At 47.5% G+C, this 14,673-nt stretch overlaps 1 protein-coding gene across 1 annotated transcript in view; it reads left to right on the top strand.

The window, feature by feature from the left end:
- LOC144828317 (C-type lectin domain family 2 member L-like) overlaps positions 1–14,673 on the top strand; it is a 148,239-nt gene that overhangs the window by 104,262 nt on the left and 29,304 nt on the right. Inside the window, exon 4 of the mRNA XM_078686407.1 lies at positions 3,679–3,782. Coding sequence (XP_078542533.1) covers positions 3,679–3,782 — 104 coding nt within the window. The remainder of the gene's footprint in view (positions 1–3,678; positions 3,783–14,673) is intronic.

Below are 14,673 nucleotides of genomic sequence, written 5' to 3'. Positions count from 1 at the left end.
GACAATGGGTTCCTATGGAGAAAATACAGGTTAATAGTAAACCTGGTCAGGATTACTTTTGCGATTCAGTACTGGGCTACAAGGTACAGTACTGGCTTCTCTCCTGATCCCAGGTGAGTACTTCGGAATTCGGTTGATTTTATATAAATATTTTAAGTTTCCAAAACTTCACACTTTGAAGATTTTTCAAGTCAAACCAGTCAATGTTATCCAATGGAAGGTAAGAGAGTTACCGGTTTCCAGGTGAGTACTCGACTTGTGAAGTTAGGGTTCTGGGCATAGACTTCAGGGTCCTCTAGTGTCAGGTAGGTACAGTTGGTTCATCCTCAGCGGCATAGGGGCGGCCGGGTGCAGAGGTAGTTAGGCCCAATGTTATCCAATGAGGGGCAGGGGGCCTCCGGTTGGTGGTTGCTGGCTAGAAGGCCACGCGGCTGTGGGAGCTGAGTTCCTGGTCACTTGTTCAAGACAAATGGGGAAGTAGGATAGGGCAAAGGTTGCATGGCCAGCGGTACTCGGGCTGCTGGGTGCAATGTGCTTTTGAACTATCGGGCGCTCACTGTTATTCAATGGGAAAGGTAAAAAATGGACAAAGGTTGCAGGCTCGGGGAAGGAGACTCTTCAGGGGCGACCAGCACTTTGAGAGGTAAGTTGGGATCTTGGAGCACAGGTAGGTACCCCAAAGGAAGGCACAGGGAACTGCAGGGCGCCGGGTGCTGGGGTGCCTTTTGGAGTCTGGAAAGCTTACCCTCAGCTGGTCGCGTTTAGCGGGGCCCCTGGTTCTGAGTCTGCAGGCGTCGTCTGGGTCGTCGAGGAGGGTCTTTGGGCACTGGACTTTGGGTCCCCGTCGCCAGGGGGACGTTCTCGTGGTCTTGGATCACTCGGGCACGGGCCGGGTACGGCGGGTGCAGAGTGGGCTGGTCCGGAGCTTCCTGGCTGGTACCAGGGGTGTTGTTGCAGCAGAGCCTCTGCTGATGGGAGTCCCAGTCATTAAGAGGGTCAAGGCAGGCAGGTCCTCTGGGTGTCCCAAGGTTGCTGTCCGCAGGAGTTGCTGGGATTAGGCAGGGGCAGGTTCCAGGATCGACAGGCTGGTAGGGCTAGGGCCAAGTTAGTTGTTGTTGTGCTGTTGTTAGCAGCTGCACGGCGTGTCTTCTTCCTCTTGATCTTCTTTCTTCTTTTCATATCGGGATCTGAGGAAGGAAGGTTCATGGAGCCCCTAAATACTGAATTTAGGGGCGTTGCAGGTAGGGCAAGGGCAGGGACCAATAGGTCCCTGTCCTGGGGTGGGTACACCCCCTAGCCTGCTCCTCTCCTGTGGGAGAGGGGCAGGAGCCTAGCTGTGATTGGGCAGGGTTCCCCATCTTCAAGATGGCCGGAGCCCATGGGTCGTGCTTCACCTAGTCTCCCCCACCTGAGGGGTGGGGTTGGCACAGGCTGGCACCCCCCCCCCCTTCCTGACGTAGTTTTTCCCGCCAGTCTTCCCACCAGAGTGGGGGTCAGGACTGGTGGGGGCCAGTTGCTGGGTACAGCAAATGTTCTGGAGAAGCTCACAGAGGCGGCAGGCCTTTGAAGCTTCCCTCTGCCCATCCTGGGAGGGGAGACCTAGCACCTCACCCAGGATGTGCATTGTTGCAGGCCCAGGAGAGCGGGGGGGGGGGGCTCTCCACCTAGGGGTCCAGCAACATGTCTGCTGTGTGGCATCCTAGGCAACCTCTCAGTCCCAACGTGGATTGTGGTTAGGTTTTAGGCGGCATCTCTAAGATGCCCTCCATGGTGCCTTTTTCATTAAATTCCACACTGGCATCAGTGTGGATTTAATGTGCTGAGTAGTTTGATACCAAACTTGTCAGTCTTCAGTGTAGCCATTATGGTGTTGTGGAGTTCGTAATGTCGACCTCCCAGCACCATATACTCTTAATGGCAGCACTGCACTTACAGTGCCCAGGAATGGACCTGGGTACTGTAGGGGTACAGGGCTCATGCACCTGTGCCCACACCTCTGGCATAGGGCATCCAGCTAGAGGGGTGACTGATGTATGCCAGGGCAGTGGAGTTGTGGGCATGGCACACGGGGATGTGGGACATAGCGACTCTTTTTTAGTTCTGTACTTAGACACTCAGCCTGCAAAGGCAGTGTGTGGGTGCCAGGGTACAGGGCCCCTAAGGATGGGACAATAAGTGCTGCATCCCTGAGGGGTGTCCTCTGGTCACCATGCCCTGGGTACCTAGGATACCATTTACTAGAGGCTGACAGGTGGCCAGGGATGCCAATTGGGTTTTAGTTTCAACACAGTTTTAGGAAAGGAACACAGGCCCTGGGTACCTGGTTGGCAGGAGCCCAGGGCACACTCAGTCAAAGCACATGAGCAGTTCAGAAAAAAGTGGGGGCATACCAATGCAAGAAAGATGCCACTTTCTCACAGTGAGTGTGAGTGGATCGTCAACAGTGATAACTAGATTGGAAGGAGTGAGTGTTAGTGGAGTGTCACTAGGGACAGGCTAGATTGGAGGCAGTGTGTGTGAGTGGTGTGTCACCAGTGACAGACTAGATTCGAAGGAGTAAGTGTGAGTGGATTGTCACCAATGACCGACCAGTTTGGAAGGAGTGAGTGTGAGTGGATTGTCACCAGTGACATACTAGTTTGGAAGTAGAGAGTGGCAGTGGATTGTTACCAGTGATAAGTAAATTGGAAGGAGTGAGTGTGAGTGGATTCTCACCAGTGATAGACTAGATTGGAGAGGGGGGAGGGTGTGTGTGTGTGAGTGGGTTGTCAACAGGGACCGACTAGACTCGAAGGAGTAAGTGTGAGTGGGTTGTCAACAGGGACCGACTATATTGGAAGGAGTAAGTGTTAGTGGATTGTCACCAATGACAGACTAGTTTGGAAGGAGTGAGTGTGAGTGGATTGTCAACAATGACAGACTAGTTTGGAAGGAGTGAGTGTGAGTGGATTATCACCAGTAGCATCTGACCTCCTCGTCCCTTCCTTGATTCAGGCCCAGGTGTGAATAAATAAAGAGCTGTGCACGAGGCGTGGCTGCTGATTATGGCCTTATCTCTTCCCCCTATTGTCCCAGATGGCATTCACTGGCAAAGATCAATGTACCCTCAGATGCCCCTCACGTTCATTCGTTGTATTTGGAGTCAATGCTGGCACACCCTGGGCCTGGTGAAATGTTTAGAAAGTAGTGTAAAGCAGAAATCTTAATTTGGAATACTTTATCCTGTGCTATAAACCCAATATTTAACCCTTCATGAGACCCACACCAAATAATAAATTGTTGTAGACCTGTTTTAACGGTGACAGATGTAGTGAGAGTTGTTTAAGATAAAACAGTGTTGCTAATGAAAGTTTGTTGACGCGAGAGTTAACTTTGGGTGAAGGAACCAGGGAGGGCTGCCACTTTCTCAAGGCTTTTCAACCTGCTCATAGACCTGTTGGTGGTCACCGGGGCTGCAGCCCACAGGGGAAATGCCCGGTAAATAATAGGCCTTTCCAGGCCTGATTCTAAAACAGGCCTGTGTACAAAGAGCGCCATCAAACTGTTCCTCAGTGTTTTGTCATTCAACGCTTCTTGCTATTGGCTCAAGGACACTACTCACAGCTTGCTTTCAGGGTTGGGAATCTTTCTACAAAATCCAACTGAAGGCCATGGTTTCATCTCCTTGTCTTCATGCAGGATTTCATCCTGAAGCGAGCAGGCAAGAGGAGCTACTGGGTCGGTCTGCGGAAGCGGGAGAAAGTCCTGGAGTGGATCACTGGGGATCTGTTGGACGACAGACAGTAAGTTCTGGCTTCCTTGCACCTACATCTTGACTGACGTAGTACTTGTGTATTATGTGTGTGTCTGAGGTCAAGAAGGGGAGAGTGAAGCATGGAAAACCTCACTCTCTGTCAGGTGATGTCAGCTTGGCTGCCATACTAGACCCATGCACACTGGCAGTGGTGTATGCCTACATGTATTTAGGGACAGCGAGCATCTTCTGATCCAGATTTGAGGTAAAAGCAAATATAGGGGACCTTCTTTCATTTAAGTGCTCAAATCCTCAGCCACCGTACTTCAAAATGCTTTCAAGTGCTACTGATGTCGCCAGCACCTGAAAGAGCGCCTTGAAGTACTTGAACTCAGGATGTGCTTTGTACAGGAAGGAGCCTTTGGGCATTATTTACACCACATCTACTAACATACATCCAGAAACTGAGAGATCTAAACCATTACTCCTAGAGAGGTAGCCGATAAGCCACCATCAACATGAAGCACAAAAGATATTTGGGCTCCACACTACTAAAAATAGGGCATGATTGGGATTTTATGTTGAGATTGGGTTTTCCTAATGATCGCTATTCAATGGCTGCTGTTTAAAGTCTGGTATTGTACTGCTTCTGAGGAAGGACGCTTACCAGAATCCTCCCACCTTTTTTGTGGTAAACCATTGATGTCCTTCACTGTTCTAGCTTGTAATGACTTATGCTTTCCTCCACTGATCTAGCTTGTAATGATTCCGCGCTGTCCTCCACAGTTCTAGCTTGTAATGATTCCGCGCTGTCCTCCAGAGTTCTAGCTTGTAATGATTGCGTGCTGTACTTCACAGTCCTAGCTTGTGACGATTACATGCTGTCCTCCACAGTTCTAGCTTGTAATGATTGCGTGCTGCCCTCCACTGATCTACCTTGTAATGATTGCGTGCTGTCCTCCAGAGTTCTAGCCTGTAATGATTGCATGCTGCCCTCCACTGATCTACCTTGTAATGACTTATGCTTTCCTCCACTGATCTAGCTTGTAATGATTGCGGCTGTCCTCCACAGTTCTACCTTGTAATGATTCCGCGCTGTCCTCCAGAGTTCTAGCTTGTAATGATTGCGTGCTGTCCTCCACAGTTCTAGCTTGTAATGATTGCGTGCTGCCCTCCACTGATCTACCTTGTAATGATTGCGTGCTGTCCTCCAGAGTTCTAGCTTGTAATGATTGCATGCTGTCCTTCACTGATATACCTTGTAATGATTGCGTGCTGTCCTCCAGAGTTCTACCTCGTAATGATTGCGTGCTGTCCTCCACAGTTCTAACTCGTAATGATTGCGTGCTGTCCTCCACAGTTCTACCTCGTAATGATTGCGTGCTGTCCTCCACAGTTCTACCTCGTAATGATTGCGTGTTGTCCTCCAGAGTTCTGGCTTGTAATGATTGCGTGCTGTACTTCACAGTCCTAGCTTGTGACGATTACATGCTGTCCTCCACAGATCTAGCTTGTTATGATTGCGTGCTGTCCTCCACAGTTCTAGCTTGTAATGATTGTGTTGTCCTCCACAGATCTAGCTTGTAATTATTGTGTGCTGTCCTCCACAGTTCTAGCTTGTAATGATTGTGTTGTCCTCCACAGATCTAGCTTGTAATTATTGTGTGCTGTCCTCCACAGTTCTAGCTTATAATGATTGTGTGCTGTCCTTCACAGATCTCACTTGTAATGATTGCGTGCTGTCCTTCACAGTTCTAGCTTGTTATGATTGCGTGCTGTCCTCCACAGTTCTAGCTTGTAATGATTGCGTGCTGTCCTCCACTGACCTACCTTGTAATTATTACGTGCTGTCCTCCACTGATCTACCTTGTAATGATTGCGTGCTGTCCTCCAGAGTTCTAGCCTGTAATGATTGCATGCTGTCCTCCACAGTTCTACCTGGTAATGATTGCGTGCTGTCCTTCAGAGTTCTAGCTTGTAATGATTGCATGCTGTCCTCCACAGTTCTACCTTGTAATGATTCCGCGCTGTCCTCCAGAGTTCTAGCTTGTAATGATTGCGTGCTGTCCTCCACAGTTCTAGCTTGTAATGATTGCGTGCTGCCCTCCACTGATCTACCTTGTAATGATTGCGTGCTGTCCTCCAGAGTTCTAGCTTGTAATGATTGCATGCTGTCCTTCACTGATATACCTTGTAATGATTGCATGCTGTCCTCCACAGTTCTACCTCGTAATGATTGCGTGCTGTCCTCCACAGTTCTACCTCGTAATGATTGGGTGCTGTCCTCCACAGATCTCACTTGTAATGATTGCGTGCTGTCCTCCAGAGTTCTAGCTTGTAATGATTGCGTGCTGTCCTCCACAGTTCTAGCTTGTAATGATTGCGTGTTGTCCTCCAGAGTTCTGGCTTGTAATGATTGCGTGCTGTACTTCACAGTCCTAGCTTGTGACGATTACATGCTGTCCTCCACAGATCTAGCTTGTTATGATTGCGTGCTGTCCTCCACAGTTCTAGCTTGTAATGATTGTGTGCTGTCCTCCACAGTTCTAGCTTGTAATGATTGTGTTGTCCTCCACAGATCTAGCTTGTAATTATTGTGTGCTGTCCTCCACAGTTCTAGCTTATAATGATTGTGTTGTCCTCCACAGATCTAGCTTGTAATTATTGTGTGCTGTCCTCCACAGTTCTAGCTTATAATGATTGTGTGCTGTCCTTCACAGATCTCACTTGTAATGATTGCGTGCTGTCCTTCACAGTTCTAGCTTGTTATGATTGCGTGCTGTCCTCCACAGTTCTAGCTTGTAATGATTGCGTGCTGTCCTCCACTGACCTACCTTGTAATTATTACGTGCTGTCCTCCACTGATCTACCTTGTAATGATTGCGTGCTGTCCTCCAGAGTTCTAGCCTGTAATGATTGCGTGCTGTCCTCCACAGTTCTAGCTTGTAATGATTGCGTGCTGTCCTCCACTGACCTACCTTGTAATTATTACGTGCTGTCCTCCACTGATCTACCTTGTAATGATTGTGTGCTGTCCTTCAGAGTTCTAGCTTGTAATGATTGCGTGCTGTCCTCCAGAGTTCTAGCTCGTAATGATTGTGTGCTGTCCTCCACAGTTCTAGCTTGTAATGATTGCGTGCTGTCCTCCCGAGTTCTAGCTTGTAATGATTGCGTGCTGTCCTCCCGAGTTCTAGCTTGTAATGATTGCGTGCTGTCCTCCAGAGTTCTAGCTTGTAATGATTGCGTGTTGTCCTCCAGAGTTCTAGCTTGTAATGATTGTATGCTGTCCTTCACAGTCCTAGCTTGTGACGATTACATGCTGTCCTCCACAGATCTAGCTTGTAATGATTGCGTGCTGTCCTCCACAGTTCTAGCTTGTAATGATTGTGTGCTGTCCTTCACAGATCTCACTTGTAATGATTGCGTGCTGTCCTCCAGAGTTCTAGCTTGTAATAATTGCGTGCTATCCTCCACAGTTCTACCTGGTAATGATTGCGTGCTGTCCACCACAGATATCACTTGCAATGATTGCGTGCTGTCCTCAAGAGTTCTAGCTTGTAATGATTGCGTGCTGTCCTCAAGAGTTCTAGCTTGTAATGATTGCGTGCTGTCCTCCACAGATCTCACTTGTAATGATTGCATGCTGTCCTTCACTGATCTACCTTGTAATGATTGCGTGCTGTTCTCTAGACTTCTAGCTTGTAATGATTGCGTGTTGTCCTCCAGAGTTCTAGCGTGTGATGATTGCGTGCTGTCCTTCCCAGTCCTAGCTTGTGACGATTACATGCTGTCCTCCACAGATCTAGCTTGTAATGATTGTGTGCTGTCCTCCACAGTTCTAGCTTGTAATGATTGTGTTGTCCTCCAGAGTTCTAGCTTGTAATGATTGCGTGCTGTCCTTCACAGATCTCACTTTTAATGATTGCGTATTGTCCTCCAGAGTTCTTGCTTGTAATGATTGCGTGCTGTCCTCCAGAGTTCTAGCTTGTAATTATTGCGTGCTGTCCTCCAGAGTTCTAGCTTGTAATGATTGTGTGCTGTCCTCCAGAGTTCTAGCTTGTAATGATTGTGTGCTGTCCTCCACAGATCTCACTTGTAATGATTGCGTGCTGTCCTCCAGAGTTCTAGCTTGTATTGATTGCGTGCTGTCCTCTAGAGTTCTAGCTTGTAATGATTGGGTGCTGTCCTCCACAGATCTCACTTGTAATGATTGCGTGCTGTCCTTCACAGTCCTAGCTTGTGACAATTACATGCTGTCCTCCACAGATCTAGCTTGTAATGACTTATGCTTTCCTCCACTGATCTAGCTTGTAATGATTGCATGCTGTCCTCCACAGTTCTACCTTGTAATGATTCCGCGCTGTCCTCCAGAGTTCTAGCTTGTAATGATTGCGTGCTGTCCTCCACAGTTCTAGCTTGTAATGATTGCGTGCTGCCCTCCACTGATCTACCTTGTAATGATTGCGTGCTGTCCTCCAGAGTTCTAGCTTGTAATGATTGCATGCTGTCCTTCACTGATATACCTTGTAATGATTGCATGCTGTCCTCCACAGTTCTACCTCGTAATGATTGCGTGCTGTCCTCCACAGTTCTACCTCGTAATGATTGGGTGCTGTCCTCCACAGATCTCACTTGTAATGATTGCGTGCTGTCCTCCAGAGTTCTAGCTTGTAATGATTGCGTGCTGTCCTCCACAGTTCTAGCTTGTAATGATTGCGTGTTGTCCTCCAGAGTTCTGGCTTGTAATGATTGCGTGCTGTACTTCACAGTCCTAGCTTGTGACGATTACATGCTGTCCTCCACAGATCTAGCTTGTTATGATTGCGTGCTGTCCTCCACAGTTTTAGCTTGTAATGATTGTGTTGTCCTCCACAGATCTAGCTTGTAATTATTGTGTGCTGTCCTCCACAGTTCTAGCTTGTAATGATTGTGTTGTCCTCCACAGATCTAGCTTGTAATTATTGTGTGCTGTCCTCCACAGTTCTAGCTTATAATGATTGTGTGCTGTCCTTCACAGATCTCACTTGTAATGATTGCGTGCTGTCCTTCACAGTTCTAGCTTGTAATGATTGCGTGCTGTCCTCCAGAGTTCTAGCTTGTAATGATTGTGTGCTGTCCTCCACAGATCTCACTTGTAATGATTGCGTGCTGTCCTCCAGAGTTCTAGCTTGTATTGATTGCGTGCTGTCCTCTAGAGTTCTAGCTTGTAATGATTGTGTGCTGTCCTCCAGAGTTCTAGCTTGTAATGATTGCGTGCTGTCCTCCAGAGTTCTAGCTTGTAATGATTGTGTGCTGTCCTCCACAGATCTCACTTGTAATGATTGCGTGCTGTCCTCCAGAGTTCTAGCTTGTAATGATCGCGTGCTGTCCTCCAGAGTTCTAGCTTGTAATGATTGTGTGCTGTCCTCCACAGATCTCACTTGTAATGATTGCGTGCTGTCCTTCACAGTCCTAGCTTGTGACAATTACATGCTGTCCTCCACAGATCTAGCTTGTAATGACTTATGCTTTCCTCCACTGATCTAGCTTGTAATGATTGCATGCTGTCCTCCACAGTTCTACCTTGTAATGATTCCGCGCTGTCCTCCAGAGTTCTAGCTTGTAATGATTGCGTGCTGTCCTCTAGAGTTCTAGCTTGTAATGATTGGGTGCTGTCCTCCACAGATCTCACTTGTAATGATTGCGTGCTGTCCTTCAAAGTCCTAGCTTGTGACAATTACATGCTGTCCTCCACAGATCTAGCTTGTAATGACTTATGCTTTCCTCCACTGATCTAGCTTGTAATGATTGCATGCTGTCCTCCACAGTTCTACCTTGTAATGATTCCGCGCTGTCCTCCAGAGTTCTAGCTTGTAATGATTGCGTGCTGTCCTCCACAGTTCTAGCTTGTAATGATTGCGTGCTGCCCTCCACTGATCTACCTTGTAATGATTGCGTGCTGTCCTCCAGAGTTCTAGCTTGTAATGATTGCATGCTGTCCTTCACTGATATACCTTGTAATGATTGCATGCTGTCCTCCACAGTTCTACCTCGTAATGATTGCGTGCTGTCCTCCACAGTTCTACCTCGTAATGATTGGGTGCTGTCCTCCACAGATCTCACTTGTAATGATTGCGTGCTGTCCTCCAGAGTTCTAGCTTGTAATGATTGCGTGCTGTCCTCCACAGTTCTAGCTTGTAATGATTGCGTGTTGTCCTCCAGAGTTCTGGCTTGTAATGATTGCGTGCTGTACTTCACAGTCCTAGCTTGTGACGATTACATGCTGTCCTCCACAGATCTAGCTTGTTATGATTGCGTGCTGTCCTCCACAGTTCTAGCTTGTAATGATTGTGTTGTCCTCCACAGATCTAGCTTGTAATTATTGTGTGCTGTCCTCCACAGTTCTAGCTTGTAATGATTGTGTTGTCCTCCACAGATCTAGCTTGTAATTATTGTGTGCTGTCCTCCACAGTTCTAGCTTATAATGATTGTGTGCTGTCCTTCACAGATCTCACTTGTAATGATTGCGTGCTGTCCTTCACAGTTCTAGCTTGTAATGATTGCGTGCTGTCCTCCAGAGTTCTAGCTTGTAATGATTGTGTGCTGTCCTCCACAGATCTCACTTGTAATGATTGCGTGCTGTCCTCCAGAGTTCTAGCTTGTATTGATTGCGTGCTGTCCTCTAGAGTTCTAGCTTGTAATGATTGTGTGCTGTCCTCCAGAGTTCTAGCTTGTAATGATTGCGTGCTGTCCTCCAGAGTTCTAGCTTGTAATGATCGCGTGCTGTCCTCCAGAGTTCTAGCTTGTAATGATTGTGTGCTGTCCTCCACAGATCTCACTTGTAATGATTGCGTGCTGTCCTTCACAGTCCTAGCTTGTGACAATTACATGCTGTCCTCCACAGATCTAGCTTGTAATGACTTATGCTTTCCTCCACTGATCTAGCTTGTAATGATTGCATGCTGTCCTCCACAGTTCTACCTTGTAATGATTCCGCGCTGTCCTCCAGAGTTCTAGCTTGTAATGATTGCGTGCTGTCCTCCACAGTTCTAGCTTGTAATGATTGCGTGCTGCCCTCCACTGATCTACCTTGTAATGATTGCGTGCTGTCCTCCAGAGTTCTAGCTTGTAATGATTGCATGCTGTCCTTCACTGATATACCTTGTAATGATTGCATGCTGTCCTCCACAGTTCTACCTCGTAATGATTGCGTGCTGTCCTCCACAGTTCTACCTCGTAATGATTGGGTGCTGTCCTCCACAGATCTCACTTGTAATGATTGCGTGCTGTCCTCCAGAGTTCTAGCTTGTAATGATTGCGTGCTGTCCTCCACAGTTCTAGCTTGTAATGATTGCGTGTTGTCCTCCAGAGTTCTGGCTTGTAATGATTGCGTGCTGTACTTCACAGTCCTAGCTTGTGACGATTACATGCTGTCCTCCACAGATCTAGCTTGTTATGATTGCGTGCTGTCCTCCACAGTTCTAGCTTGTAATGATTGTGTTGTCCTCCACAGATCTAGCTTGTAATTATTGTGTGCTGTCCTCCACAGTTCTAGCTTGTAATGATTGTGTTGTCCTCCACAGATCTAGCTTGTAATTATTGTGTGCTGTCCTCCACAGTTCTAGCTTATAATGATTGTGTGCTGTCCTTCACAGATCTCACTTGTAATGATTGCGTGCTGTCCTTCACAGTTCTAGCTTGTTATGATTGCGTGCTGTCCTCCACAGTTCTAGCTTGTAATGATTGCGTGCTTTCCTCCACTGACCTACCTTGTAATTATTACGTGCTGTCCTCCACTGATCTACCTTGTAATGATTGCGTGCTGTCCTCCAGAGTTCTAGCCTGTAATGATTGCATGCTGTCCTCCACAGTTCTACCTGGTAATGATTGCGTGCTGTCCTTCAGAGTTCTAGCTCGTAATGATTGTGTGCTGTCCTTCACAGTTCTAGCTTGTAATGATTGCGGGCTGTCCTCCAGAGTTCTAGCTCGTAATGATTGTGTGCTGTCCTCCACAGTTCTAGCTTGTAATGATTGCGTGCTGTCCTCCCGAGTTCTAGCTTGTAATGATTGCGTGCTGTCCTCCAGAGTTCTAGCTCGTAATGATTGTGTGCTGTCCTCCACAGTTCTAGCTTGTAATGATTGCGGGCTGTCCTCCAGAGTTCTAGCTCGTAATGATTGTGTGCTGTCCTCCACAGTTCTAGCTTGTAATGATTGCGTGCTGTCCTCCCGAGTTCTAGCTTGTAATGATTGCGTGCTGTCCTCCAGAGTTCTAGCTTGTAATGATTGCGTGTTGTCCTCCAGAGTTCTAGCTTGTAATGATTGTGTGCTGTCCTCCAGAGTTCTAGCTTGTGACGATTACATGCTGTCCTCCACAGATCTAGCTTGTAATGATTGCGTGCTGTCCTTCACAGATCTCACTTGTAATGATTGCGTGCTGTCCTCCACAGTTCTAGCTTGTAATGATTGTGTGCTGTCCTTCACAGATCTCACTTGTAATGATTGCGTGCTGTCCTCCAGAGTTCTAGCTTGTAATAATTGCGTGCTATCCTCCACAGTTGTACCTGGTAATGATTGCGTGCTGTCCTCAAGAGTTCTAGCTTGTAATGATTGCGTGCTGTCCTCCACAGATCTCACTTGTAATGATTGCATGCTGTCCTTCACTGATCTACCTTGTAATGATTGCGTGCTGTCCTCCAGAGTTCTAGCTTGTAATGATTGCGTGCTGTTCTCTAGACTTCTAGCTTGTAATGATTGCGTGTTGTCCTCCAGAGTCCTAGCTTGTGACGATTACATGCTGTCCTCCACAGATCTAGCTTGTAATGATTGTGTTGTCCTCCAGAGTTCTAGCTTGTAATGATTGTGTTGTCCTCCAGAGTTCTAGCTTGTAATGATTGTGTTGTCCTCCAGAGTTCTAGCTTGTAATGATTGTATGCTATCCTCCAGAGTTCTTGCTTGTAATGATTGCGTGCTGTCCTCCAGAGTTCTAGCTTGTAATGATTGGGTGCTGTCCTCCACAGATCTCACTTGTAATGATTGCGTGCTGTCCTCCAGAGTTCTAGCTTGTAATGATTGCGTGCTGTCCTCCAGAGTTCTAGCTTGTAATGATTGTGTGCTGTCCTCCACAGATCTCACTTGTAATGATTGCGTGCTGTCCTTCACAGTCCTACCTTGTGACAATTACATGCTGTCCTCCACAGATCTAGCTTGTAATGATTGTGTGCTGTCCTGCACAGTTCTAACTTGTAATGATTGTATGTTGTCCTCCAGACTTCTAGCTTGTAATGATTGCGTGCTGTCCACCACAGTTCTAGTCTGTGACAACTTCATGCTCATTTCCACAGATCAAGCTTGTTACAATAGTATGCTGTCCTCCAAGGTTCTAGCTTGTGACAATTAATCGATTGCATGCTGCGCTCCACAGTCCTAGCTTGTGACGATTAATCGATTGTATGCTGTCCTCCACAGTTCTAGCTTGTGAGGATTGCATGTGAATTTAGCAGACTGGATGTTGTCATTTCCATCTGATTGAGCCTTTAATCGAACCGCTGTCTTCACTGTGCACATGTCTTCACTGTGCACATGTAGTGTACTAGTACTAGACTAGATCAGTTTGAGTGTGCTTCCTGGCGCTGTGATTTTAATTTAAATTGTACTGTACAGTATATTAAACTTAATCTGCGAAATACCGCAGGATACATTCAGTGTTGGAACTGTAATCCATTTAAATTACAGGGGAGATTTCTAGGGCCCTTTTTAGGTCGAGACTGTGTAGGATGCGCGCATTCGCAGTCTTGCCAGCGAGACTTAATGTCTCAGAGTAGCGAGGGTGAACCCCGCCCCTCTTCTCCATTGGCTGGCCTCCTAAACGGCGGCCAGCCATTGGAGAAGAGGTCTCTGTGATGTCATTGTCTCGCTGTAAGCCCGTCCTTTTCGAATTGAGGGGCGTGTTTTTTTCGTTTATTTCTCTCCTTTCCTCCAGCCAGTGAAGAAGAGGAGAGAAAGAAAATCACGCCCCTCAATCCGAAAAGGACGGGGCTTACAGAGCACGGCGAGCACTTGTATCAGAGCTGACATGTTGGTTACGTGTGTTGGTACAGTTGGTGTCAAAGAAAGACCTCTTCAGTGTAACCACGTTTTCTCTACATGCTGTGAATTTCCACATACACACGTTTATGGGGGGTGGCGGGTCTGCAGGCTTTCCTGGGCGGGGTGTGCTGCAGAATGAGGTTATATCCCACATAACTCTTTCGGGGAGAGACTTCCTGCAGGTAGTTTGACATGGTGTCTTGGTTCTCAAGGGATCAACAAGTCACTTTTCCGTAGGACAGTATGAACGGAGCGAAGGGCAGTGTTTAACTACATCTACGATACCTTCCTGAGACCCAGGTTGATGCTGCCCCCTCCACTCCCAAAAAACATAATTTCTCCTCCAGACTAACTGTGCTGCATTCGTTATCGTGTTCTAAGTCAACAGAGAACGGCAGAGCAGACACAATCACACGTTTCCATCTATCGTCTTACGCTGAACACTTGACCTACATCTGGGAACATATTTTAGCCAAGCTCAGTGAACCTGTAAGCGTTCTTTTAAAACCGTCTGCTTCCACGCTGGGAGCGTCCCTCTGACCTCACCTGCTTTTCGGACCAGTGCCAGGTACAGCGTGCTTACCCAAGGTGGAAGAGATAAGAAGGCGATCGGGGCTTAAAAATATTCGGCATTGCGGTGCTGATGTGAGAGGAGCACGGGGTGGAGCCTTCTAGCTGAGGGATGTGCCTTGATAACTCCGTGAATTGGTGGCTCCATCCCTGCTCTGTCCTCCCCTGGGCTTTGGAAGCCCTACTGACCAGGGCGTCATCTTCAGGGTGGGAGTGGACTGCCGGGGGGGGGGGGGTCCGGTACTTGCAGATATGCCTTGAGGGGTTCATTGGGGTAGTTTAGGGGCAGGGTCTAGGTCTGGAGG

Source organism: Lissotriton helveticus, chromosome 4_1 (assembly GCF_964261635.1).
Source record: "Lissotriton helveticus chromosome 4_1, aLisHel1.1, whole genome shotgun sequence".
Lineage (NCBI taxonomy): Eukaryota > Metazoa > Chordata > Amphibia > Caudata > Salamandridae > Lissotriton > Lissotriton helveticus.
Note: the sequence above shows the minus strand (reverse complement) of the source record. Positions and strands in the feature narration are given on the sequence as shown.